This window comes from Bos javanicus, chromosome 21 (genome assembly GCF_032452875.1).
Source record: "Bos javanicus breed banteng chromosome 21, ARS-OSU_banteng_1.0, whole genome shotgun sequence".
Taxonomy (NCBI): domain Eukaryota; kingdom Metazoa; phylum Chordata; class Mammalia; order Artiodactyla; family Bovidae; genus Bos; species Bos javanicus.
Window position 1 is genome coordinate 67,281,889 of NC_083888.1, and position 27,211 is coordinate 67,309,099.

General features: G+C 44.4%; 1 protein-coding gene and 1 long non-coding RNA gene across 11 annotated transcripts in view; one reads left to right on the top strand and one right to left on the bottom strand.

Annotated features, from left to right (window-relative positions):
- Window positions 1-586: 586 nt before the first annotated feature.
- Window positions 587-8,286, bottom strand: LOC133234645 (uncharacterized). Its single transcript, XR_009732236.1, has 4 exons — window positions 7,357-8,286; window positions 4,383-4,456; window positions 2,457-2,607; window positions 587-1,082 (listed from the first exon to the last, which is right to left on the bottom strand). It is a non-coding gene; the product is annotated as an uncharacterized LOC133234645 (long non-coding RNA).
- A 462-nt stretch (window positions 8,287-8,748) lies between these two features.
- The window catches only part of MARK3 (microtubule affinity regulating kinase 3), a 115,391-nt gene continuing 96,928 nt past the window's right edge, over window positions 8,749-27,211 (top strand). For all 10 annotated transcript variants that reach the window (XM_061395457.1, XM_061395459.1, XM_061395458.1 and 7 more), the window contains exon 1: window positions 8,749-9,047. In XM_061395457.1, coding sequence (XP_061251441.1) covers window positions 8,997-9,047 — 51 coding nt within the window. In that variant the 5' untranslated portion in view covers window positions 8,749-8,996. The remainder of the gene's footprint in view (window positions 9,048-27,211) is intronic.

Consider the following 27,211-nt stretch of genomic DNA (forward strand, 5'->3'; position numbering starts at 1 on the left):
CTTCACTTTCACTTTTCACTTTCATGCATTGGAGAAGGAAATGGCAACCCACTCCAGTGTTCTTGCCTGGAGAATCCCAGGGACGGGGGAGCCTGGTGGGCTGCCGTCTATGGGGTCGCACAGAGTCAGACACGACTGAAGCGATTTAGCAGCAGCAGCAGCAGCAGCATGATGAACCATCAGAATCATGGAGACCAGCAGATTAGGGAAACAGAAGTGAGGGATGGAGAAAGGGTCTTCGGCAGGGCTACTCAGCCAACCAGGTGCAAGGTGGGCAGAGCTCTGTCTGCTCCCCACACTGAATCCACAGTGAGGGACAGAGAGGAGGTCAGTCGACCGTTTATGACACCCTCGTGCACTGACTTCAAGACAAAGTTAAATCCTTTAGCAGCAAGTAAAGAATTGCTTTCCTTACTTTCAAAACCAAAAAATAGTCCACATAAACTGTCTGTCTGCATATTTTAACACTCTCTTGGTCATTTTGTCACTTCAGGTTGGTGACCTTGAGCAAGTTAGTTAGTTCCACTAAACCCAAGTATTGTACACTGAATAATGACCCTCAAAATGCCAGGTCTGATATCTGGAGCCTACGAGTGTTACCGTGTGTGCCAAAGGTCTTGCAAATGGGATTCTGTTAAGGAGTTTGAGATGGGGAGGTTGGGGAAATTGATTATCCTGGCTTATTCAAGTGGATCCTAAATGCCATCACAGTATCCTTTTTTTTTTTTTTTTTTAATAGTAAGTATTAATTTAGCTCAAGAGTATTCAGGTAAGCTGAGTGGCTCTGCTGATTTGGGTGAGTCTGGTCGATCTCAGCCAGGTCCATCCGCACAGGTACCTGCAGTCAGCGGTGGACAGACTGGGAGCTGCCCTGTTCAGCACGGCCTCAGCTGGGACAAGGCCGTGGGACATTAGATGCACAGAGGAGATGGCAGTGTTACTAGAGACTGAAGTGATGCAGCCACAGGGCAAGTCACACCAGCAGCCACCAGAAGCCGGGAGAGGCCAGGAACAGATGCTCCGAGAGCCCCCAAAGGAGGCAGCCTGCCAACACCTCGATTTGGGTCTTCTGGCCTCCAAAACTGTGAGAGAATAAACGTACGTCATTTTAATCCACTATCTGTAGTCAGCTGTTACAGTGCCCGCAGGAAACTGACATGTGGAGACCCGGGGGCAGCGAGGAGACGATGTAGGTGCGCCATGCTGGTCCCCAGGGAGCCTACTGCTCTGCTTGGTGGGCGTGGCCTGCTGGGGCTTGTCCAGACCCAGCTGATGCCCCTTTCTGCACCAGAGGGAGCCCAGGCCTGGCAGGCCCCAAGCATCCCCTGGGAGGTCAGAGGTAGAAGAGCTGCCACCTCTCCAGCACCTCTGACCCTGGTGGGTCCCTGGCTTCTGCTTCCTCCTGGTCTGCTAAGGGATTAACCACACGAGCAAACTCAGGCTCCTTCCTCTGAGTGGAGGGACAAGTCAGCCATTCATTTTCATTTTCCCACTGCTCAAATTCAGGGGCCCCAGGGACTTCCCTGGTAGTCCAGTAGCTAAGACTGCACTCCCAATGTAGGGAGCCTGGTCAGGGAGCTAGATTCCCCCATATCCCAATAAAGATCCTGCATGTTACAAAAGTGGGACCTGGTGCAGCCAAAACAAAAAACAGCTAGGGACTTCCCAGATGTCCAGTGGTTGCGACTCTACGCTTCCACTGCAGAGGGCACAGGTTCAATACTGCATGCTGCTTGATAGGCATGGCCAAAAACGAAACAAACAAAAACCCCAAAGAGCTAGTTTCTATCACTTTACCCCAATTCAGTTTTTTAGTTTTTATATGTCCTGAAATTATATTATTCATGAGTTCTTTTACACATCTTGTAAGTGACATTGAGGACTTTAAATTTTTCTGTTCAAGGTCATTGCTTACACCACTGCTTCGTACAAAACAGGTGCTCAACTAACATTGTGGAAGAAAGGAAGAGAGGAAAGAGTGGAGGGAAGGATAGAGGGCCCCCGTGAAGGGCTAACACGGCATTTGTGGGGGTTCAGGGGCTCCAAGGGTTAGGTGGGAAACTTAGTAGAAGAAGTCTTTGCTCAGACACAGCTTACACTTAAAAGTCATGATTTGTATTGGGGAGATCTGTATTACTTGGGGGGTGCTTACTTTTTAAATATTATTTATTCATGTGTTTATTTATTTGGCTGCATCGAGTCCCAGTTGAGGCATGCAGGACCCTTCATTCGGCCCACGGTGGCGTGGGCTCCCCAGTTACGACACACAGGCTTAGTTGCCCCGGCACATGGGATCTTCATTTCCCTATCAGGGATCAAATATGCGTCCCCTGCATTGGAAGGTGGATTCCTACCCACTGGACCACTAGGGAAGTCCTGGGGTTGCTTGCTTTAATAGGGCAACCCCAAAGGAATGGGCAGACAGGAGGCTCCAGGAGAGAGTGGGCTTTATTTACCTGCTCATCCTTTATCTCCCTCATCCTTTTGTTGTCTGTCTTTGCAGGCAGCAGGGTGTCAGGGCCACCGAAGTGGAATATGATGGCATTACTTTCTGCCTAGAGCAGCTTGAGTGAGCCTCCTGCCCTTCCTGAGTTTCCATGTACCTGTCTGCAAAATAGAGACAATAAATGTGAGTACCAAGAATTTTTGTATCGCAAGGCCCCTTGCCAAGCACATTTGCATCCATTGCCTCCTATAATGAGCTCAACATGTGAGCTGGGTGAAATTGGATGGGAGGAGGAGTGACCCCCGAGCTCCAGCCACCTGTGGCCTGGTAAGCCTTGACCTAAGTCTCCAGCCTCCAAGTCCAGTGCTCATCCAGGGGAGAACAGAGAAATGCAGCTGCCCGGGAAGGTGGGTCCCCTCTATGGTGGGAGGTGAACTCCACACATACATGCTGGCTGTTCTCTGGGCATTATCTCCATGGATCCCCACAGCAACCATGGGTAGAAAGTTCTATTATTCCCATTTGACTGATTAAAAAAATTGAGCCTCAAAGACATGAAGCGATTTGCTTAAGGTCGCCCAGCATTCAGGGCCACAGCCAGGACTCACATCCAGGGTGGAAACTCCAGAGCCCCTGCTTTTCTGCCACCTCTGTTGTCTCCATAGACCTTTTTCTTTTTAAATTAGTTTTGTTTGGCTGTGTGTGGGTAGATGTGGCAGGTAGGGACTACTCTTGTTGCGGTACGCAGGCTCTAGGCGTGGGGGTTCAGTAGTCATGGAGTTGTGGTGCATGGGATTAGCTGCCCCGAAGCATGTGGGATCTTCCTGGGCCAGGAATTGAACCCGTCCCCTGTATTGTCAGGCAGATTCTTAACCACTGAATCACCAGGGAAGCCCTCTCCATAGACCTTTGGGTACAGTTCTAAACAGTGGGTTTTCCCAGCTCAGAGTTGAGAGGACAGGGAGCTACTGTCAGGATGTAGCAAGGACACCCAACAGAAGGTCACATACATGCACACCTGGACAGATAAGAGAATAGAACATTTCAATAGCCTGGGGCCAGCAAGTACAAGGGAAAATGGCCCTTTCTATCTTCATATCCCCCAAGATCACCCTAATATTGCAGCGCTTCACAGGAACTGACAGGACTATGAGTCCTTGATAAAAGCTGAAATTTTCAGAATAGTGTGTTTAGGAAGGCTGCGAAGTCTATGATCTATCTCAGAAGCAGTCCATCCACAATTATCCTGAAAAGATACAGTACTGTGGAAGACAGAAAGAAGGAAAACCCTCGACAGGTCTATGTTGGGTTTCTAACTGAGCCCTCCACGGAGGTAAGCAACTCGACTAGAATGCCTTCTGTGTACTCAGAACAAAAGGGACCAATCGCCGCTGGACAGTTGGAGGGCAAATCACAGCTTCGGAGTCTGATCATGGCTCTTTTTTGGACTGTGGCAACGCCGGGCAACTTCCAGCCTCTCTCTGAGCCCAGTTGTCAGCTCCCTCAGCAGGCTGGTGCACTTGGTGGTCTTAGCATAGGCGCCTGGTGCACTGCCAATAGAGCTGGAGCTCAGTGAATGTGCTATGTACACGGACAGCGAACACCAAGGATTCTGCTCACTGGGAGCTAGTCTGAGAAGGCCCCATGCAGGAAGTAACATGACAGGGCTTCACAACAAGAGGGAAGATCCAGGTAGTCTGGAAGTCATCCTGGCGCAATGGCCAGGACGCGAGAATTCCTAAGCTGTCTGCTGACCCTTGCAGAGGACAACAGCATCTTCATGTGGGTGAAGAAGGAATTTAATTCATCAGAGCAGTGAATTAGAAAAATAGTAGCATGTCTGCTCTGACCCCTGCTCTGCCCCCTGCCTGTGGATGTTGCGGCGGGTGGAGTCTGGAACGGCATCGTGTTTCCCTGGGTGGTGGCCTCTGAGCACCTGTGACCAGTTGAGGACACGCTGTCCCTGCCTCCAGGCATGAGGACCCCAGATGTCCCGCAATCACCACAATTCTGTTTAAAAAAGAAAGCGAATATTTAAAAAGATAATTTTATTTATTCACTTCTATTTACTTTATTCTTTTTTATTTAAATAAAAATATAAAATTACTTTTATTTACTTTATTATTTTATTTATTTGCACATTATTTATTTTATTTATTCATTTTCGGCTGTTCTGGGTTGGCTGCTGCAGGGGTTTTTCTCTAGTGGCAGCAAGCTGGGGCTACTCTAGTTGCGCAGGCTTCATTGTGGTGGCTTTTCTTGTGGCGCACAGGGCCCAGGCATGCAGGCCTCAGCTGTTGCAGCTCTCAGGCTCTGGAGCAGAGGTTCGATAGCTGTGGGACATGGGCGTAGCTGCTTTGCAGCATGTGGGGTCTTCCCGAATCAGGGAGCAAACCCGTGTCTCCTCCACTGTCAGGCAGATTCTTTACTGTTGAGCCACCATGGAAGCCCCTCCTTCTCTTCTTGACTTTATTTATTGTTAAGTGCTTAGCATTCTGTTCCTTATCAGTTACACAGCAATGACAACAACACACTTGCGCACACTTGCTGAGGAATGGATCCTGGATCCCAGCAGTTCCCACACCCTCTCACATCAGAATTGTGCTTGTGAGTGCTGTGGTGCGATGGGCAGGCAGAAGCGGGTCTCTCCACCTCTGTCCAAACTAGGTGTGGTGCAGAGAACACAGGCCCGGGGGTCAGATCTGACCACTTGACATGATAGTACTGGTTAGGAATGCACTGAGCTGCAAGTAACAGCCAGCCTAAACTCTCCTGGCTTGAACACACAGGGGCTTATTTTTTCTGGCATAAGAAGTCTGGAGGAGAGCAGTTTCAGGACTGATGCAGTTGCTCTTTCTTTCTGGTGCTGGGATGAAGTGGGTGCTAAACAGATTTCCCCACCATGTGCCCTCAGTAGCTGTGGACAAGGACACAAGTCTGGGGCTTCTGAAATCAGGGCCCATTCTGGCTCTACTGCTAATCAGCTGTGCAACTTCAGACAAGTCACTTCCCCTCACTCAGGCTCAGTCTCTCTTCTGTCCTACAGCAGCAAGTGTAGGACAAGATTATCTTACATGAGAGCAGGCACCATCTGTGCACATACACAACTTGGTGTATTTAGTTATATCTTTTCAGTCCAAGGAGCCTGAGATAAAACCTATTTTAATATGAAGACAGGAAGGGCTTCCCTGGTGGCTCAGTGGTAAAGAATCTGCAGCAGACATGGGTCCGATCCCTGATCCAGGAAGTGCCCACATGCGACAACTGAACTTGTGCGCTACAACGACACAGCCTGTGCTCTGGAGCCCACGTGCTGCAACTACTGAAGCCTGAGCATCCTAGAGCCTGCGCTCCACAATAAGGAGAGCCACTGCACCCGAGAGTGGTCCCCACTCGCCGCAAGAGAGAAGGCCACGCAGCAGTGAAGACCCAGCACAGCCAGAAATAAACACACAAAATTATTTAAAAATGAAGACAGGAAATAGGAATGTGAAAAAGGACAGAAGACATTTCAAGATCAATTTTCAGATCCTACTCTTTCATCTCTTCCAGACAGATCCTTAGATGTACATAATTTAGGCTACAGAGGGTCCTTTAGACAGAAAAGTGGGTTGTTTTTCTTTTTTTCTCCTCCTCCATTTTTGCATGTAACACGTACACCTTGCCTCCCATTTCCAGGTCTTTATAGTACAATCATACCATTTGACACAAGTGCTACGAAAATTTCGAAGTGTTTCTTTAATTCTAGCCTTTATGAAAACCAGAAGCATCTTGTTGAGTACTGTCAGTTTCATTTCCTACCTCTTGGCATTCACTGACTCATTATTTAATGTGTGCCTTCAGTGAAAAAAGCGTTGAGGTGGAAATCTCATCCGCCAGCCACTTCTCTGGCCAATGTGGAATGCTCTGAATCGTCCAAACCCTTTCTCTCAGCTCCTGCCCCAGGCTGAAACCCTTTTGTGGGTCCTCCGGGTGTTTATGCAGCTGACCTAGTTGACATTCCTATCACCAGGAGTGCCATGCTGTGTCCAGACCTGGCCTGGGCCTGGCCTACCCCTCCAGTCTCACCACTCACCTCTTGACCTTTACCTAAACCACCACCTTGCTCCTCGTCTGAACAGGCCATTCTGCTTGGCATCCCTTTTCAGCCACCCTCACCTGGCTAACTCAACTCATGCATTTAGATGTGGCATAACCACCACTCTTTCAGGAAGCTTTCTTGACCAGCTTCCCAGGTTGGGGGCCAAACGTGCCTACAGGGACTCCCACAGTCTTGTGCTCACCCACATTTCTCAGTTGAACTGTGTGAAACACACATTTAACTAACAAAAATTCAACCATCTCTGCTTGGCCAAAGAGAGAAAGAGAAGGACATTTTAATTCAAACAGGGCAGTCTTTGGCCTGAACACTTTCCTGAGAGGAAGCGATGGAAGCCCTGACTGCATCTTAGTACTCCTATGTCCTAACATTCGGAGAAGGCAATGGCACCCCACTCCAGTACTTTTGCCTAGAAAATCCCATGGACGGAGGAGCCTGGTAGGCTGCAGTCCATGGGGTCGCTAGAGTCGGACCCAACTGAGCGAGTTCACTTTCACTTTTCACTTTCATGCATTGGAGAAGGAAATGGCAACCCACTCCAGTGTTCTTGCCTGGAGAATCCCAGGGACGGGGGAGCCTGGTGGGCTGCCGTCTATGGGGTCGCACAGAGTCGGACACGACTGAAGCGACTTAGCAGCACCAGCAGCAGTCCTAACATTGTGAGCATCTGTCCTTTCTGGGAGTGATTCTGGTGTTTAAAGACATACATGTCTCACAGGGCAGGAAATGTCCCAGACAGAGCAAGAGGAGTCACATCCTGGGGGACCAAAGGAGAAAACATTAAAAATAGAAAAAGAAAAGCAGGACATACCCACTACAAGCTCTTTTCTTTTATGGAAAATTTAGGATATGAGTTCAAATCCCAGCCTTGCAGCTAACCAACTTGAGTACTTCGGTCACGTGACTGTAACCTGTTTAGACTTGGGATCTCTAGGTGTGCCTGCCCATCTTGGAGGGTTACCCCGAGGCTTGAATGAGGTAACAGATGTCTGGAGCCCACAAGGTAGACTCTCAGTAGCAGTTCAGTTACTCCAGCTCATTCCGCCCTGCCTCCTTAGAACCCCGCACTGAAGCATTCCATCCACCTCCAGCCAGACTCTGGGCAGGTCCACGGGACACATTCAGAGGCTCAGGAGCTAGGAAGCGTTCCAGGGGAGGTTCTATTTCCAACGTCTCAGTCTGCAAGCGTCCACCAAACTCCGCCCCAAGGGATGGAGTCCGGTTATAACCCTCCCCCACGACGGGGGTTCAGGCAGTGGTCCCAGGGGGACTCTAGGACTCCGGGCCCCCTTGGAGCACTCTTCCTTCTGCAAGCTGCGTCCGGGTCTATCTCCCTCCCGACCGCGAGTTCCTCGTGGGCGGGACGGGCCTGCTGCCCTCAGGATGCTGAGCTCAGCCCAGGGCTGCTCAGCGTGCCGGGGGCAGGAAAGATGACCGAGTTCACGGTTCCCGGGTCACTGTTAACGATGCTCCGGCCCGCAGCCCTGGCCTCAAAACTACTGTCACGGCTCCATCTAGATGCGGCGCGCTCCCAGCTTTTGAGGGACGCGACCTCGGCTGTTGCACACAGCAGGCGCTCCATCGACGCTACAAACGCCTAGCTCAGGCCGCCGCCCAGGACCATTTGCCGGCTCCTTCCCGAGGGCCGCGTGGTCAGGACGCCGGGAACCCGCCGCCCCAGCCGCCCGCCGGTACCAGCCAGCCCTTCCCAGCAATGGGTGCCGCCCCCTCGGCCCGGGAGTCGCCCCTAGCAACAGCAGTCCGGCCGGCTATCTCGAGCCGCGCTGATTGGCCGAACTCCGGGAGGCGGCGGTGTCGTCACTTCCGGCATCCGGAGGCAGCAAAGGAAGCCGAGAGGCGGCCATCTTGGGTCCGTGAGGCTCGAAGGTGCCGGGAGCGGCGGTGTCGGCAGCCACCGGGCGGAGGCTGAGGCGGAAATCGAGCCGGAGGGAGAAGAGCAGCCAGGCGCAGGCGCCGCTTCCGCAGTCCCCTCCATGGTCGGCGCCCGCAGCTCGCGGGGACCTGTCTCGCACTCCACATCCTCTACTTCAGGGGCCGCCGGCGGCGCTGTGTGGAGGCTCCGGCGCTGAAATCCGCGGCGCGACGGGCGGGGGCGGAGGAGGAGGCGAGGGGGTCCGGGCCTGCGGGGCCCCCTGAGGCGCGGGGACGCCGGCGGGCCGAGCCGCAGCCCGCCGCCGCCGCCGCCGGCCCGGCCCCGCCACCGCCGACCGCGGGGCTCCTCGGCGCGGCCGCCGGGGCCGGGGGAGCATGAGCCCCGCGACCCTCCGGGAGACGGCCCGGGCCCGGCCCGGGTTCTAGACGGCCGTGGGGGAGGGGAGCCGCCCTCCCGCGGCGCCGCTCCGGAACCGCCGGGCGCTCGACGCCGCGACGCCGGCCCCGGGGCCGCGCTGTTTTGTTTCGCCCTCGCGTTGTGAAGTGAAGTGAAGTAAAATGTCCACTAGGACCCCGTTGCCGACGGTGAATGAACGGGACACTGAGAACGTGAGTAACCTCGGCGGCCGCCCGGGTCGGGTCTCCGCGCGCCGCCCCCGGGAACGCGGCCGCATCCCTCTCTTCGCCCCCCGGGGTCCGGGGGGCGGCCGGTTTCCTGAACGCGCGGGGCGGGAAGCGCCTCCGTGGCGACGCCGGGGGCTCCCTCGGAAGCGACGCGTGGAGGCTGCAGCGTGGCCGCCCGCGGTCCTGAGGCGGTGGCAGCGCAGTGGGCGCTCGGAGCGGGTGTCGGGTCTCCGCTACTGGACTCTTTCGGATGAAGTAGGCGGCTCTTGAGAGGCTCTCGGGCTAGAAACTGGTTCGTGGTGTTGACTCAACGTACTTGATTGGACCAAGTGGACTGTCCTTTTTGCCTCGTTCTGTAAATCGTCTGCAGCTGAGTTTAGTGACAGTCACTAGAAGTAAGCCCCCTCTGAGGGATGTTTTCGGCCCCCTTAGGTGGAACTCCAGAGCTATTCAGAAGTTCTTGGAGAGAGTTTAGACTTACCGAGGAGCAGCCTCGTTTCCAGACGGCTGTTTTGAAGGAGTTGGTTGAGAGTTGGTTGAGCACCTTTCAAAGGAAGGTGTGTATAGTCAGGCTGCCTGCCTCGCAGTGCCTAGCCGAGGGTCACCCACTCCGGGCTTAGCTCTTCTCCTTCCTGAAAAGAACTTGGCTTAGATGAGCTCTCTGGTCCATCCTGGCACTCACATTCTACGATTCTGTAAAAGGAACCTTGGCACTTGTTCGTGTGAACTTTTTAAAAAGGCAAGGAACAGCAGTTTTAGTGACTGACAACTTGTAGTAAAAATTCCATTGGAGCGATGTTGCTTCTGTCCCAGTGCGATTGGAACTCTTTTCTAGCTCTGGCTTCGGGACTGTTCAGTCTAGCTGTGAGTTATCGTCTGTTAAAAACAAAAACATCTAGGTTGGGGGTGGGGAGGGAGGGATGGACACGTACACTCTGCTCTGTGGATAACCAGCAAGGACCTGATATGTAGCGCATGAAACTATTCAGTGTTGTGGGGGGCCTAAATGGGAGGGGAGTTTGGGGGAGAACGGATACACGTATAGATACGGCCGAGTCCCTCTCACCTGAAACTTACAGCATTGCTAATCGGCTATACCCCAATACAAAATAAAAAGTTAAAAAAAAAATCTGGAAAATAACTTGTAATGAAACTTCACTGGCCTTTTATTATAAGTGTTATGAGGTAATTCCTGGCAAGAAAATGCTGTCACTTAGGAAAAGCTTCCTTGCTCTGCCTGTTATCATGCTTTCAATAACGTCCTGAAACCTTGTGACGTAGTGGTATCAAATACCTTCATTTTAATCTTCAAAATGCCACTTATTTGCTGGATAACTATTAGGTGATTTAATTTGTTTATGTAAATCTTGGCTTAAAGCATCCTTTTGGTATATTAACGGATGATATTTAATGTTCTTAACCTTGTAAATCAGTAGCACAGTGATATATGTATCTTTTCATGACATGGATTAGAAAATTACATAAAAAGTAATAGAAAATCTAGACAAGGTGAATTGGTGAGTTCATTTTCTCATAGAACCTAATTCTTCATTGTTTTCTTGTTCTTTGTGTAGAGTGGAGCAAACAAAAATGTGAGTTAACTTACATCATTGACTTTCACTCAGAGAAGCACAGTCTTACATTGAACCAGAGCAGGTGGTCCATACTTCCTATTTTGTTACTACTATTATTTTTCTATTTTTTGACTGCACTGCCTGGCATGTGGGATCTTAGTTCCTTCACCAGGCATGGAACCTGGGCCCCCTGCAGTGGATGTGCAGAGTGTTAACCACTGGACCACCAGGGAAGTCCCAGGAGCTCCATAGTTTCTAAGTAAACTATAATCAGAAACAATGATAGCAGATTTGTGATAATGAAGGGTTTACACCAAATGGGTCTTTACTGGTTCTCTGTTGAATTTGTTGAATTATGGTGTAATCTTTTTGTGTGTCATTAGAAATTACTAAGTTTAAAAAAAATGTGGGGTATGGAGTGTGCCTTTATTCTCTTGGAATGTATTTAAATTGAATTTCTGACAGTGGTGAAATAGAGGTTTGTAGCACATCATTTCATTATTGCACCATGCCGTCTTTTTAACTCTGGTATTGACATGTTCTGAAAGTAGTTGTATATTTTTCACAGTGTGATACCTTGTGTGGTGTTTGTCTGGCATATACAATATTATTTACCTGATACTACTGAACTGAGTGTTAGACTTCTTGCCAATTGAATGATAAGGGTTCAAGAATGAATGGGAGTTCTCAGTCTGATGGGCAGCTCTTTTAAGTTGTGTATGTTGAGATAGAACATTCACTCTTCCCAAGTGTGCAGTTTGATGAGTTTTGACAAATGTATAGTTACGTAATCAGTGTCACGGTTAGAGAACGTTGCCATTGCCCGAAAAGGTGCCCTGTGTTTCTTTACAATTCCCTTTCCCTTCCCCCAGCCGTTGGCAACTATGGATCTGTTACCTGTCTCTGTAGTTTCTCCTTTTCTAAAAGTTACTTGAATGGCATCAAAGAGCATATAGTCTTGTGTCTAGCATCTTTAATTTGGCATAACATTTTTGAGATTTATGTGTGTTTGTGTGTGTATCAGTAGTTCATTGCTTTTTATTGCTGAGTAGTAAGTAGTTCATTGTTTGGGTGTGTAACTTTTTTTTTTTTATCCGTTCACCAGTTGATGGACAGTTTTGGCTGATATGACAATTAGCTTTGTCTTTATATTTTGTAAAAATATTCCATTTTTGCTTACCCCAGGAATCTTATTTAAATTTTAAATAATTATATATAAATTGTGTAAAGAATGTTGCTTATAGGTCAAGAATAATAAAAGGCAGATAATTTGCAAAAAGAAAATTCTCTTCATGCTGGTACACGACTCTATTTTCATTTATTTGATTTCCAGATTTGAATATCCACCTTTAGCTGATAGACTGTTACCTTTTAAAACTTAAAAGGATAAAACAAACAAACAAACAAAAAACTCAAAAGGACTAGTCAAACAGTTGGACCTAATGAAGATGTTGAGGCTCAAAAAGGTGACAGGACCTGCTTGCAACTATTGACTTTAGCAGCAGAGCATCTACTAGGCCTCAGATCTCCATCCCAGCCCTCTCTGCTTTTTTGTGTATCAGGCTGTTTCTCTAAATTTTATGTAGTAATTATTCAGCTAGGGAGATGCAGTTGTACCAATACATAGAGTATAATTAAAAGTAGACTTTAAAAAATATTTTTCTATGGAAAGCAAATAGAATTTAATAGGTATTTATCAGTGGTTCTCAAGTGGGGACAAGTTTGACCCCCAGTGGACATTGGACAGTGTTGGTTTTGGTTGTCACAGGGAAGAGGGTTGCTCCTGACCAGGAATGCACCTAAGCATTTTACAATACATAGCACAGTGCCCCCTACCCCCTCAACAAAGAAATAGCCAAAATGGCAATAGAGCCAGAGTTCTCAACCCTGGTATATAGTTAGCCCCCCCATTCCTATGTACTCAGCAGCTCAGTGACCAGACTAATTTTATATGTTCTGTCCCTAAGAATCAAGCTCAGAACATATCATTTCATTTCTAAAGCTTTTAGAAGAGATAAAGCTTCTTTAAAAATGTAATCTTAATCCTCTGTCATAATTTTTTAATATCAAATATCTAGTTAGCAGTGTTCAAGTTTCCTCAGTTGTCTTTTTTTTTTTTAAACAGTTTGTTTAAATTAGAATCTATATTGGGTCCACATATTATAGATGGCTAATATGTGAAACAAGATGCTTTTTTTTAAAGGCAGCAAAAAGTTTGCATTTTAGTTTATGTTCCACAGTTGACTTGCATAGAGGTCATGAACAAATTGTGTACTGGTAAATTTGAAATGTATTTTCCACTTACATTTCAAAGCATATGACACTTCGTAAGCAAGCCTGGGTTACTTGCCAGAGTACCAGAGGCCCTGGAGTACTTTGCCAGTTAAACAGCTCCGGGTGTGTGCACGTTGTGTCCTGACTTAGTGCATTATATGTTAATGCAAACAGTCATCAGAATTTCTTATCTCTGTGAAATAATAAACTGATGTTGTTATTGTCTAGCTAGCCACCTGCTGTTTGACTATTACCTGCTCAGACCTGAGTGCCTACTTTGTGTGTGGCACTGCTCTAGGCTCCATGGAGGATTTACCTAGGAACTATTATCACTCCTCTGCCTTTGGGCTCCCAGTCCCTGCAGAACACAGCACCCTGAGCTCTGTGAAACTAGCCTGCTAACTCTCAAACTGGAGCACACACCGCCTGGAGGGCTTATGGAAGCTCTGATGGCTGGGCTTCACCCCCAGACCTTGATTCTAGCTTTGGGGTCCTAGAGTTTGCATTTCTAACAAGTTCTACCAGATGATGTTAATGCTTCAGATCTAGGGATCACACTTTAAAGAATTGCTGTGTTAGTATTCAGTGAAGGCTTGCTGACTAAATTATGTTCCTTTAGATTGTATTGTGACTAAAGAAGAGATTTCGGTGGTTTCAATAACATTTTCAGGTTCCTTGAGTTTTAAAATTGGTTCTTTGTTGAAAGTGAGGTTATCGAGAATAAAAATAGTTACTGGTTGTTGGTTACTATGTGTCAGGCAACAGTACTAAGTACTTTATATAGTATTTAATTTAAAACATGTAGTGTGGTTTCATTTAATCTGCTTAACTTCTAAGCACAACTGTCTTTTGAATCAAGCTGTTTGGGCCTTAAAAAAAAAGGTTGCTTTCTGAAGAATTAATATTTTTTATTGGGTCAAAGTGTTTGGGAAAAGATCTTATTCAATTTGAGAGTTGTTTTCATTTCTTTTTTTATGTAAATTAGGTGAAGGTGGAAATTTTCAATGAGTAGAATATTTTTCGTTTAGATCGTGTGTGTGTGTGTGTGTGTGTGTGTGTGTGTGTGTGTATGTGTATGTAGGCTTGGTTGTGTCTGACTGCTTTGCAACCCCATGGGCATGGAGTCTTCCAGGCTCCTCTGTGGAATTCTCCAGGCAAGAACACTGGAGTGGGTTGCCAGGGATAGAACCCCCATCTCCTGTGTCTCCTGCAGTGGCAGGTGGGTTCTTTACCACTGCTCCATCTGGGACGCCCCTTTGATTGTGTAGTGCATGATTGTTTGTATTGTAATTAGTTTTAAGAGATTCATACACAGTTTAATGTGAATTAATAGTACGTGTTACCTTTAATTTCAAAGAGGATTGCTCTGGATTCTAAAACATGGATAGATATTATCCCTGGAATTTGTTTTCAAGCTGAAAGTAAGAGTCGAGGAGTATAGCTATTTCTGATCACCACTGGGAAGATAAAAGTATAAATTCACTTGTCTCCCATCCATTTTAAACTTTCAAAATAATGAAAAAACAGATCTCTTCCTTGGGAATCTCCCAACTTTAGTGTTGTCTTACACAGGAATTTAAAGAATGTGCTTGGAATTGGTCTACAAGTAGTCACAAAGGGTCTGTGCTGACCCACACGCACCTGCCTGTACAGTCATTGAGAGGGCAGCTGGCGGCACTGGAAGAAAATGACTTTTGAGGCGAGTCCAACTTTTTCTTCAAACTAGATTCTTTAGCACTGCCCTTAGGTCACCTGAGCTGCTTGGCGATGGTTGGTTAGTCTTACACAGTGTTGTGTAGACTAGATAAGGCATTGTTTCTACCTTATTGTATCTGGGTTACCTGGGGTCTTGGTGTTCACAGCTGAAGCTTGAACAAAGCTTAAGATGTTTTGTTTGTATTTCTCACTAATAGGCAGTTGCTTGGGAGTGGAGGTTAAATATTGTGGGACTTGTATTGTTCATTCGCCTAGTCATGTCTTTGAGTCTTTGTGACTCCATGGTCTGAGCACACCAGGCCTCCCTATCCCTCACCATCTCCCAGAGTTTGCCCAAGTTCATGTTCGTTGTATTGGTGAAGCCATCCAGCCTTCTCATCCTTTGACGCCCTCTTCTCCTTCTGCCCTCAATTTTCCCCAGCATCAGGGACTTTTCCAGTGAGTCGTCTATTTACATAAGATGACAAAAATACTGGAGCTTCAGGTTCAGCATTAGTCCTTCCAGTGAATATTTAGGGTTGATCTCACTTAAGATTGACTGGTTTGATATTCTTGCTGCCCAAGGGACTTTCAGGAGTCTTCTCCAGCACCACAGTTTAAAGGCATCCATTCTTTGGCGTTCTGCCTTCTTTATGATCCAGCTCTCACAACTGCACGTGACCATTAGGACATTTTATATGAAAATCTATTTTGGGAGAGTTTCATATGAAGTTTGAGTAAGCTGAACTCAAGGGTCTTATTCTAGAATTTTATATAGCCCCATTCTTTTTATAGTCAGTACCTTTATGACTTCACTGACCACAGTAGCAGATTAAAATGAGAATCCCAGAGAGGAGTACACGTAGAACAATTTCCTAACATAGCCTTCTGCCCTTTGCATTCTTTGTCCGGAAGCATAATTTAAGCTGGGCAGGCAACTTTTATTGTTGAAGGCACATGAGGTGTTTTTGGTGGCACTCCGTTCACATTCTGTCTCTACCTCTTTCCGTGTCTTCCTTCCTTTGCGTAGCCCTTGCCTGTCCCAGACTTGCCTTGGTATTCATAGGCATGTGTTAGCTTCACTAGTAGAATGGACTAAAGGAACTTCATACCTTTTTTTCTTAAAAGAAGGTTGCCTTCTAGACATTAAAGATTTTCAGTGATAAAGAACCTTCGACATACCATGGTCATGTATTCTAGTTTCTTTTTCTGTTTCTGTTAGGTCAGGTGCTTAACATTTATTTCCTGCTTATTATATAGTTATCCTACTTATTATTCCTGTGGAACTAGCCACTCCACAACTTAGTAGTATAAAACAACTGTTTCATTATACTCACAGATTTTGTGTGAGTAGTGTAATTCAAACGGGAATGACTTATATCTGGGACTTCACTTGGGATATCATGAAAGGCTTGGGGATTTGAACAGCTGGGTTGAAAGATGCATATCCTAAGTGAAAGTGAAAGTCGCTCAGTTGTGTCTGACTCTTTGCGACCCCGTGGACTATATACAGTCCATGGAATTCTCCAGGCCAGAATGCTGGAGTGGGTAGCTCTTCTCTTCTCCAGGAGAATCTTCCCAACCCAGGGATCAAACCCAGGTCTCCTGCATTGCAGGCAGATTTTTTACCAGCTGAGGCACCTAAGACCACTTCTTAATCTGGCACATTGACAGGTATTGTCAAAAGGCTGCTGGGGCTCTTGGTCAGAGCCACTATGTGGGCCTCTCCAGCCTGGAGACCTCAGTGTGATCAGACACGAGGTGGCTTGATATTTTAGCAAACAAGACAGAGCTGCTTGCCTTTTATGGCCTATCCTCAGAGGTCACATAGTATCAGTTCTTAGAATGCTAAAGCAGTCATGGGCACCCAGATTCAAGTGGAAGAGACATAGCCCTTGTAATGGGAGTCAGAGACTTCGGGGTCTTGTTTTCCAGCCACTGTAATAGTAACTCTTCGAGTTTATAATCTGACCTAGCATTTTTTGTGTGACCTTGGACAAGTTATTTAACTTCTTCATGTCTCATCTATAGAATGGGATTGGTGGTAGTAATCACCTCATGGGGCTGTTAGAATACCTTCCATGCCGTGCCTCCCTTACCTCTGTTCTCATCTCTTGCCTTGCTGTTCTTTGAATACACCAGGGACACTCCAGCCTCAGTGCCTTGGCGTTGGCTCTTCTCTTTGTCCGAACACTTTTGTTCCAGGTACCCACATGGCTAATTCTCTCACCTTCTCCTCTTTTCAGGCATCACCTCAGTGAGGCTTGCTCTAACCATTGATGTCCCTCCCAACCTGCCTAACCCTGATCTAGTTTTTTTTCTTAATCCCCATTGTGTTGTTACCTTTAACATAGTATATAGTTTATATATTTCTTAGGTTTATTGTGTTTTGTCGATCTCCTGTGGCTACTGAATACTCCATGAGAGCAGGAATATTTGTTTTGTTTATTGATACTATTTCAAATACCTAGACAATGCTGGTCATTTATTACAGGTGATCTGTAAATAAATACTGGTTGAATTAGTGATTAAATGGGACAGTATGGGTAAAGCATTTAGAATGGTGCCTGGCACATCATAAGTAATAGATAAATGCTAGCCATCATTAATGCTTGTTACTTGGTCTTTTCATCTCATCTCTGTGTTGTCATTTCTTTCATCTCTCATGTCCTGTGTCTTCAGCCTCTTCTTTCTGTAGTTCCAATGAATTCATCTTCTTTCTCCTTTTTTAAAACCTCAGATAGCTTTCTTTTTTTTTTTTCAGATAGCTTTCTTAAAGGGAGGCTTAATGGAGAGAGTCTGGGCTTGGAAGTCAGAGGTAAAGATGGGAGCCTAAGACTGTGGTTGAGGGAGAGATTCTGAAGACACTTCTGGTGTAGAGTGGACCAGATGTGGAGCCCAAAAGAAGGAGCAGCAAAACATGAGAGAAATTCAGATTTGGAGTTAGAGGCTTGCATTTGAACCTGGTCTTCCAATACTAATACAAGTATTTGACCATGGGCAAGTTAATTACTTGTCTGTGCCTCATTTAAGATTTTTTTAATATAATTAAAAACTTATTGATATAATTGACATGTAGCATCATATTAGTTTCAGGTGTACAACATAATGATTTTATATTTGTATATGTTGTGAAATGATCACCACAATGAGTCTAGTTAATATTCATCACCACATATAATTAAGGTTTTTTTTCTGTTCACGAGAATTTTAAAATCTACTCTCTTAGCTGCTTTCAAATATATAATTTAGTGTTATGTGTTCAATATTATATAATCAGCATGCTACACATTACATCTTTTTATCTAACAGAAGAGAGTAACATCATCTATTCAGGGTTGTTGTGACTGAGGAAACTGACACCAAGAAGAGCTTGGCCGGGTCTGCTCCACGTGACGAGGGTTCTGCATGTACATGTCAAATTCCCTCTTCAGGTAGCTTTTGTAGTGTGAGTCTAGAAAACTGGGTAATCTAAAGTCTGGTTTATTATTCAAATACTGACCCACGCTTTGTTTTTTCTAACTGTTTGCCTGTTCTCCTTGACTGTTCACCTAGCAGTTTCACACCTGCTGGTTGCCAGGTCCTGTGTTCTAAGAATACAGAGAGAATTCTTACCATCAAGGAGCTCTTAGTCAAGTACTTCAGTGCAGAAATTAACTAAAGCAAGGGGATGCAAGACAGAAGTGCCAGCCTAGTCAAGAACAGAAAGAGAAGAAATTTCCAGCAGTCACGATGTCAAGGAATTAAGCCAATTTTTTTTTTTCAGTGTTAGAGGTGTGTGAAAGAATTGTGAGAGGTGAAATTGGCTGGACCTTCAGGTTAAGGGATGTCTCTCCCGGCACCTCCAAGATTTTTAAGCTTTCCTTGTGCTCATGTCTGGCTTGAAATGGCCTTCATCTTCCTTTAAAACTCTGCTACTTGTCTTTCAAAGACTCCATCCCCTTTTTTTTCCTTCATCTTGGACACCTGTTTTTCCTTCATCTTGCCCGAATGTGGTCATGTTGTCTGAGTGCTTAGAGCTGCATTGTCCAGCACAGTAGCTACCAGCTATGTGTGGCTACTGAGTCCTTGACATGTGACTGGTCTGAGTTAAGATGTCTTGTGAATATAAAGTATATTCCAGATTTTAAAGACAATATGAAAAAAGGAATATAGAATCTTACTTTTTTATATTAGGTGTTGAAATATTTGGGAATATATTTTTAAAAATAAATTACAAATTGAATAAAATTAACCTATTGCTTTAATAGCAAGATGAAAACACATTTCTCACAAACCTGTTGGGTGGTACTTAGAGTATTCGCACTTTGATTTTCTCATGGGGCAGGGATTGCCCCTCGTTTCAGTAACTGTTCTCCGTTAGCTCCTCAGCTAAACTGTGTGCATATGTTCTATTTGTTTTATTCCGCTGTAGAGCCTGTTATTTAATGAGTACTGGTCCATGGGGTCGCTAAGAGTCAGACACGACTAAACAACTTCACTTTCATGTATTGGAGAGGGAAATGGCAACCCACTCCAGTGTTCTTGCCTGGAGAATCCCAGGGACGGGGGAGCCTGGTGGGCTGCCGTCTGTGGGGTCGCACCGAGTCGGACACGACTGAAGTGACTTAGACTAGACTAGACCAGCATATAATTAACTGGTCAGAAGCTACTGAGTCAGTTTTCTTTAGCTGCAGTTTGTGCTTTATTCTTCTGAGGGTAAATCAAGTAAATTATTTTTCAGTATGTTTCATTATTACGATGCTTCATCTGCTATACCAGTAATCAGTTCAGTTGAGTCACTCAGTCGTCGTGTTCAACTCTGCGACCCCATGAACTGCAGCACGCCAGGCTTCCCTGTCCATCACCAACTCCTGGAGCTTGCTCAGACTCATGTCCATCGAGTCGGTGATCCCATCCAACCATCTCATCCTCTTGTCGTCTCCTTCTCCTCTTGCCTTTAATCTTTCCCAGCACCAGGGTCTTTTCAAATGAGTCAGTTCTTCACAACAGATGGCCAGAATATTGGAGTTTCAGCATCAGTCCTTCCAATGAATATTCAGGACTGATTTCCTTGAGGATTGACTGGTTTGATCTCCTTGTAGTCCAAGGGAGTCTCAAGAGTCTTCTCCAACACCGCAGTTCAAAAGCATCAATTCTTCGGTGCTCAGCTTTCTTTATGGTCCAGCTCTTACATCCATACTTGACTACTGAAAAAACCATAGCTTTGACTAGACAGACCTTTGTTGGCAAAGTAATGTCTCTGCTTTTTAATAATGCTTTCTAGGTTTGTCATAGCTTTTCTTCCCAGGAGCAAGTGTCTTTAATTTCAAGGCTGCAGTCACCATCTGCAGTGATTTTGGAGCCCAAGAAAATAAAGTCTTTGTCGCTGTTTCCATTGTTTCCCCATCTATTTGCCTTGAAGTGATGGGACTGGATGCCATGATCTTTGTATTTGAATGTTGAGTTTTCACCCAGCTTTTTCACTCTCCTCTTTCACTTTCATCCAGAGGCTCTTCGGTTCCTCTTCGCTTTCTGCTGTAAGGGTGGTGTCATCTGCGTATTTGAGGTTATTGATATTTCTCCCAGCAATCTTGATTCCAGCTTGTGCTGCATCCAGTCCTGCATTTCCATCATGTACTCTGCATAGAATTTAAATAAGCAGGGTGACGGCGTACAGCCTTGCTGAACTCCTTTCCCAATTTGGAACGAGTCCGTTGTTCCATGTCTGGTTCTAACTGTTGCTTCTTGACCTGCATACAGATTTCTCAGGAGTCAGGTCAGGTGGTCTGGTATTCCCATCTCTTTCAGAGTTTTCTACAGTTTGTTGTGATCCATGCAGTCAAAGGCTTTGGCATAGTCAATAAAGCAGAAATATATGTCTTTCTGGAACTCCCTTGCTTTTTCCATGATCCAGCAGATGTTGGCAGTTTGATCTCTGGTTCCTCTGCTGTTTCTAAATCCACCTTGAACATCTGGAACTTCTTGGTTCATGTACTGTTGAAAGCCTCACTTGGAGAATTTTGAGCATTACTTTGCTAGCGTGTAAGATGAGTGCAATTGTGCGGTAGTTTGAGCATTCTTTGGCATTGCCTTTCTTTAGGATTGGAATGAAAACTGACCTTTTCCAGTCCTGTGGCCACTGCTGAGTTTTCCAAATTTGTTGGCATATTGAGTATCATCTTTTAGGATTTGAAATAGCTCAGCTGGAATTGTATCACCTCCACTAGCTTTGTTTGCAGTGATGCTTCCTAAGGCCTGCTTGACTTCAGACTCCAGGATGTCTGGCTCTAGGTGAGTGATCACACCATCGTGGTTATCTGGGTCATTTAAGATCTTTTTTGTGTAGTTCTTCTGTGTATACGTGCCACCTTTTTTAAAAAATATCTTCTGCCTCTGTTAGGTCCTAATACCGATAATAAGCGTTTTGTTACAAATGAAACCAAGTTGGCTGAATTTCTGCAAATGAACAATAATAGTTCCCCTTCCCTATTATTCATATTCTTGGAAAAATTTTCATAAACTCAGCTGCAGAAGTCACATCTTGATGAGTGTGAGGCCGTTCTTTTTATTCCTGTTAATCCCTATATATCATGTCCCTTATCTTTCCAAGATGTTAGTGTTCTCATATGTGTTCTTAAACGTGTGTGTTTTGTGCTTTGTGTAAATAGTTCAGTCTCATCTATGCATCAAACCTGTTGCCTCTAATTGTAGAAGAGCACTTCTGTGGTATGAGTCTGCCACATTTTACCTGCGTGCCAGGGGTAGACTGTCTGCTGCATACACGCATGCACACACAGTGCAACAATGAATATCTTCATACATGTCTCCTTGTGGAGCTGTGTAAGAAAGTCTTGCAGATGTGCAGCTAGGAGTGGATTTCCGGGGTCACAGGAAATGTCACGTACTTCCAGGTTGCTCTTCTGGGTGGCTCTATCAGCCCATACTCCCACTAGTAGTGCACAGGGGTTTTTGTAACACTGGTTCCTCCATCATTAGAATTCTCCAGTTTTCTAATTTTTTTTTTTTTGCCAGCCCTAAGTATAATGTGATACTTCATTGTTAACTTGTGTTTCTTCCTGATTTTTCAGTTCAGTTCAGTCGCTCAGTCGTGTCTGACTCTTTGTGACCCCGTGAATCGCAGCACACCAGGCCTCCCTGTCCATCACCAACTCCCAGAGTTCACTCAAACTCACGTCCTTCGAGTCAGTGATGCCATCCAGCCATCTCATCCTCTGTCATCCCCTTCTCCTCCTGCCCCCAATCCCTCCCAGCATCAGACTCTTTTTCCAGTGAGTGAACTCTTCACATGAGATGACCAAAGTACTGGAGTTTCAGCTTCAGCATCATTCCTTCCAAAGAAATCCCAGGGCTGATCTCCTTTAGAATGGACTGGTTGGATCTCCTTGCAGTCCAAGGGACTCTCGAGAGTCTTCTCCAACACCACAGTTCAAAAGCATCAATTCTTTGGTGCTCAGCTTTCTTCACAGTTCAACTCTCACATCCATACATGACCACTGGAAAAACCATAGCCTTGACTAGACGGACCTTTGTAGTACATCTATATATTTCTTGGCTTTGGGGGCCTTTTATAAATTGCTGTTTTTTCTCTGTCCCTTTTCTACTTGATGATTTTTTTCTTGTTGATTCTTAGATACTCTTTGATTTTCTAGGTATTAATCCAATGTAGGTTTAAGACATTGCACGTATCTTCTATCATCTTCGTAGAAGTCCCTTTGGACCGAAGCTCTTAATTTTGGTGTAACTCAGATGAATGTTTGCCTTAAGTTTGTGCGTTTGAGGTTTTGCTTAAATATCTGGCTCACAAGGATATTTTCTTAAATTTCATTTTATATTTCACATGTGGGTTTTTTAGTCCCTTTAGATTAAAAGGGAACGTCCCTTCTGCACAGGGACTTAGATAGGGGTCTAGTTTTATTTTTCTCTGTAGACTGATCCAGTGAATCAGTTTTCCTCCTGCTGTCCACTCAATAGTCCGTCCTTTCCCCAGTGGTTTATAGGATCGCTTTCATTGTATCTTATGGTCCCGTACATTCAGTGGCTTTTATCTTGGTGTTTTGTTGCATTGTCTATTTTACTGTTGTGCCAATACCCTATAGGTTTTCTTTTCTTTAAAAAGTAGTATGGCTTTATAGAATATTGTAATCTTTGTATCTTTATATGTATATGCTTATCAAACTTTTCATGTTAAAATCAATTCAGACTTAAAATTGTGAGATTAGTACAGAGTATGTGTGTACTTTTCACTTAGTCTCCCCTGATGTTGACCACTTAGATACCAGTGAACCAGTGAAGTCGCTCAGTCGTGTCCGACTCTTTGCAGTCCCATGGACTGTAGCCTACCAGGCTCCTCCATCCATGGAATTTTCCAGGCTAGAGTACTGGAGTGGGTTGCCATTTCCTTCTCCAGGGATTGAACCCAGGTCTCCTGCATTCCAGGCAGATGGTTTACCGTCTGAGCCACCAGGGAAGCCCAAACCAAAACTAGAAAATTAACACTGGCCCAATACCGTTAACAAGGGCTGCAGAACTGACTTGAATTGTCACCTGCTTTTCCCCAGGGTTCTTTTCTGTGTTTCAAGATCCAGTCAAAGATCCCACAGTTTAAGTTTGTCTAATGTTTTCTCAGAATTAGATTAAGGTTATATCCTTTTGGCAAGAAAGCCACAGAAAAGATGTTGGGTCGCTCTTAGTACATGCTTTTGAGGGTACAGTGTGATGCGGGTATGTCTTGTTACTGGTTTTAACCTTGATCACTTTTTATTTCTGAGCTTTATTTAACTCTTTTTTAAGGCTAACCTGGTAGCCATGAAATATTTGTCCATGTACACTTTGGAGTAAGTTTAAAATTACTCAAACTACTGGCTGGAAATGTTAATTGAGATTGCCTTGAACTTATAGATAAATTTGGGTAGAATGTATAATATTATCTGTCCAAGAGTGTGGAATTCCCATTTTACAGTATTTAGAGTATCTTTTATGTCTTTTATTGAAAATTTAAGGCTTTGTCCAGGGAGCTCTTGCTTCAGTTAGTTTTCAGTTAATTTCTACCTACTTTTTATTGCTATTATGAAGGTTATTTTTTACTTAAATTTTGTGGTAGGTTACTACTAGTGTAGGGAACTTTTGTTATAGGTTGATCTTGCACCTTGCTAAGCTCTCTCTTGAGTTCCAGTGGTACTTCCAGTTCTTTTGGTTTGCAGGTAGTTTATATCATCTACAAATAATGACATTTTCTCTCTCTTTTTAAGATTCTTATAAGTTTTTCCTAAAAGTATTAGCCATGAGCTCCAGTTTTTTGTTAAATAATGGTAGTGATAATAGGCAGCTTTGTCTTGTTTCTGATTTTAAGAAAATGATTCTAAGTTTCTCTGTTTAGGATTTCCCTGGTGGTCCAATGGTTAAGAATCTGCCTGCCAATGCAGGGAACACGGGTTTGATCCCTGGTCTGGGAAGATTCCACATGCCATGGGGCGGCTAAGCCCATGACAGCTGAGCTGTCATGCTGTAGAGTCCGTGCTCTGCAACGAGAGAAGCCACCACAGTGAGAAGAAGCCCACGCACCACAGCTGGAGGGTAGCCCCAGCTCTCTGCAGTTAGAGAAAGCCCATACGCAGCAGTGAAGACCCAGTGCCGCCAAAAAATAAAAATAAAATAAAGTCTCTATTTAGGGTAATATTTGTTAAAGGGTTTTTGGTCTGTGATTTTTGTCAGATTGAGAAAGTTCCATTCTATTCCCAGTTTGCTAAATTTTTAAAAACACAAGTGATTCAGTCCTAACAGGTATGTTTCCTTCAGTGAATGAAATAACTGCTCAGTTGTTTTCAAAAGTAAATTTTGGCTTTGTGAATATCTCTAAAGTATAAAATACTTATAGAACAGCTTTTTACTGTCATAGTTTGGCTTTGTAGACCCCCCCCCCAACTTTTGTAAATTCCCCCCCTCCACTTTTGAAAATCCTGCTCATGTGTTAATGAGGTGGCTTGTTATTTGAAGGATTAGAAAGGATGTGTGGGCACACATTTTATAGACAAGGCCGAGCTCTGTTCAGGAAGAGTTCAGATATGGCATAAAGTTGTTGTTGTAGACATTTAAACCTGATTTCTTAAGTAGGCCTCTCAAATTTCAGGTTGGTGCTTTAGCAGATAGATCCAAGGGCAAACCTGGAATCATACAGTTTAAAAAATCATACAGTTAAAAAAATTTTTTTCCGTGTGCATGTGTCTAAGGTATGTTCTCGTTTGTGTCACCATAAGCACAATAGTTTATGTTCTGTGGCTCTGTTTCCCTCTAGGTTTTCTTTTTTTTTAATTGGAGTATGGTTGTTTTACAGTGTTGTTAGTTTCTCCTGTACAGCAGAGTGAGCCAGTTAAACCTACATCCACTCTTAGACCTCATTCCCATGTTGAGCATTACAGAGTTGGGAATAGTTCCCCGTGCTGTACCGTAGGCTGTTCGTTACCTGTTACACTGTGGTTATATGTACATGCCACTCCCAGCCCCCTCGTTTGTCCCCCACCCACTTGCTCCCTCTGGTAACCATGTTCGTTTTCTACATGTGTGACTCTGCTTCTTTTTGGTAAATAGGTTCATTTTTACCATTTTTTTTAGATTCCACATACAAGTGATAACACATGATGCTTGTCATTCCGTCTGACCTACTTTACTCAGTATGACAATCTCTGAGTCCATCCATGTTGCTGCATATGGCATTGTTTCTTTTTTTTTTTTTTTAATGGCTGAGTAATACTGCATCATGGGGCTTCCCAGTTGGCGATAAAGAACCAACCTGCCAATGCAGGAGACGCAAGAGACATAGGTTTGATGCCTGAGTTCCATAGGGTAGGAAATGGCAACCTGCTCCAGTATTTTTTTTTCTTTGTATTTTATATTGGTGTATAGCTGATAACAATGTTGTGATAGTTTCAGGTGCACAGCACAGGGACTCAGCCATTAATATACATGTATCCATTCTCCCTCCAAACTCCCCTCCCATCTAAGCTGCCACATCACATTGAGCAGAGTTCCCTGTGCTATTCAGTAGGTCCTTGTTGGTTACCTTTTTTTTTTTTTTGAAATTAAATGTTCACTTTTAAATGATGGGTGTATCTAAGAAGCCATAACAAGGACAATTAGAAAATATTTGTAACAAAATAAAAATGAGAAGAGAATTGGCCAGAATTTGTTGCATGCAGCTGAAACTGCTTGATGCAGTTTAAGTACAATGGGGAATCTTGAATAAGGTATGAACACAAATAGTGGACAGTAGCATAAAATTTTGTGAAATTTGAACAAAATCTATACTTTCATTAATATGGTATCATGTTAATTTCCTGTTTTGTTTCTTTTTAACAACATAGTATTTCTTTATATTCTCAGAATTGGATTAAAAGTTTTAAACCTCATTCAAAATTTTTTTAAGTCATAAGATAATAAACTTTCTAGACTTTTAGTAGTAGCCGCTTCAGTATTCCTGCTTAGAAAATTCCATGGATAGAGGAACCTGTCAGGCTACAGTCCATGGGGTTGGAAAGAGTCAGACAGATTGAGTGACTGAACAAACACACTATTCCATTTTATATATATGTTTCACTGATGGACATTTAGGTGGCTTCCGTGCTGCAGTGAACATTGGGGTTTTTGATGATGACCATTCTGATTGGTGTGAGGTGATATCTCTTTGTAGTTTCTAGAGCTCTTCTACATGTAGACACATTTTAAAAGAAGAACTAATATGTATAACGAAATGGAGTGCACTTCTCATTCACTCTTTATTGCTTCTTTCTTCAGTATTGATATGGCACCTGGGACAGTTTAGTAGTGCTTTGGCTAAAAGTAACTAACTTATACCATGGCTTAACCAAATAAGGGTTTATTTGTCTCACAAAACAAATCTAGACGGCCTCTAGCTTTGGTTCAGCAATTCAATATTGTTGGAGTTGGTGGTTTTTAAAAATATTTTTGTCTTTTCTCTCCTGTTTGAGACCTACAACTACAGGGTAACTTACAGAGCTGTAGCTCTTGTGGTTGCATTCAAGGCAGCAGAAGGGAGGAAGAGGCCGTATTAGTTAGTGTACCTGTCTGCCTTTATGAGAAACAAAATTTTTCCAGGACCACCCAGTAGACTTTCACTAATGAGAACTGACCAGAACCAAGCCATGTGCTACCTCCAGCTACAGAGAAGTTTGGGAAAACAAGAATTTCACTGGCCATGTTTCCTCCCCAGATTCACGTCTGGCTTCTGTTAGATAAGAAGGGAGGTATGGATGTTGAGTAGATATCTCCAGTTTTGCTCCACTCCTTAATAACATTACCTAGCAGCTTAAATATTTTGCATTAAACAGAAACTTTAGTTTGAAAATGAACACTTTATGAATTTGTTAATACTTTTTTATTTTTGCCTTGATTCTGCAAAATTTTTAGTAGCACTGCCCATGTTCTAGTGTTCTTGGTGGATAAAATGGTTCAGCTCAATTCCCTGAGAGAGAGAAAGATCTGGACTCTTTTACTCTTTTCTTTTTCTTTTAATATAAATGTACTTATTTTAATTGGAGGCTAATTACTTTACAGTATTTTATTGGTTTTGCCATACATCAACATGAATCC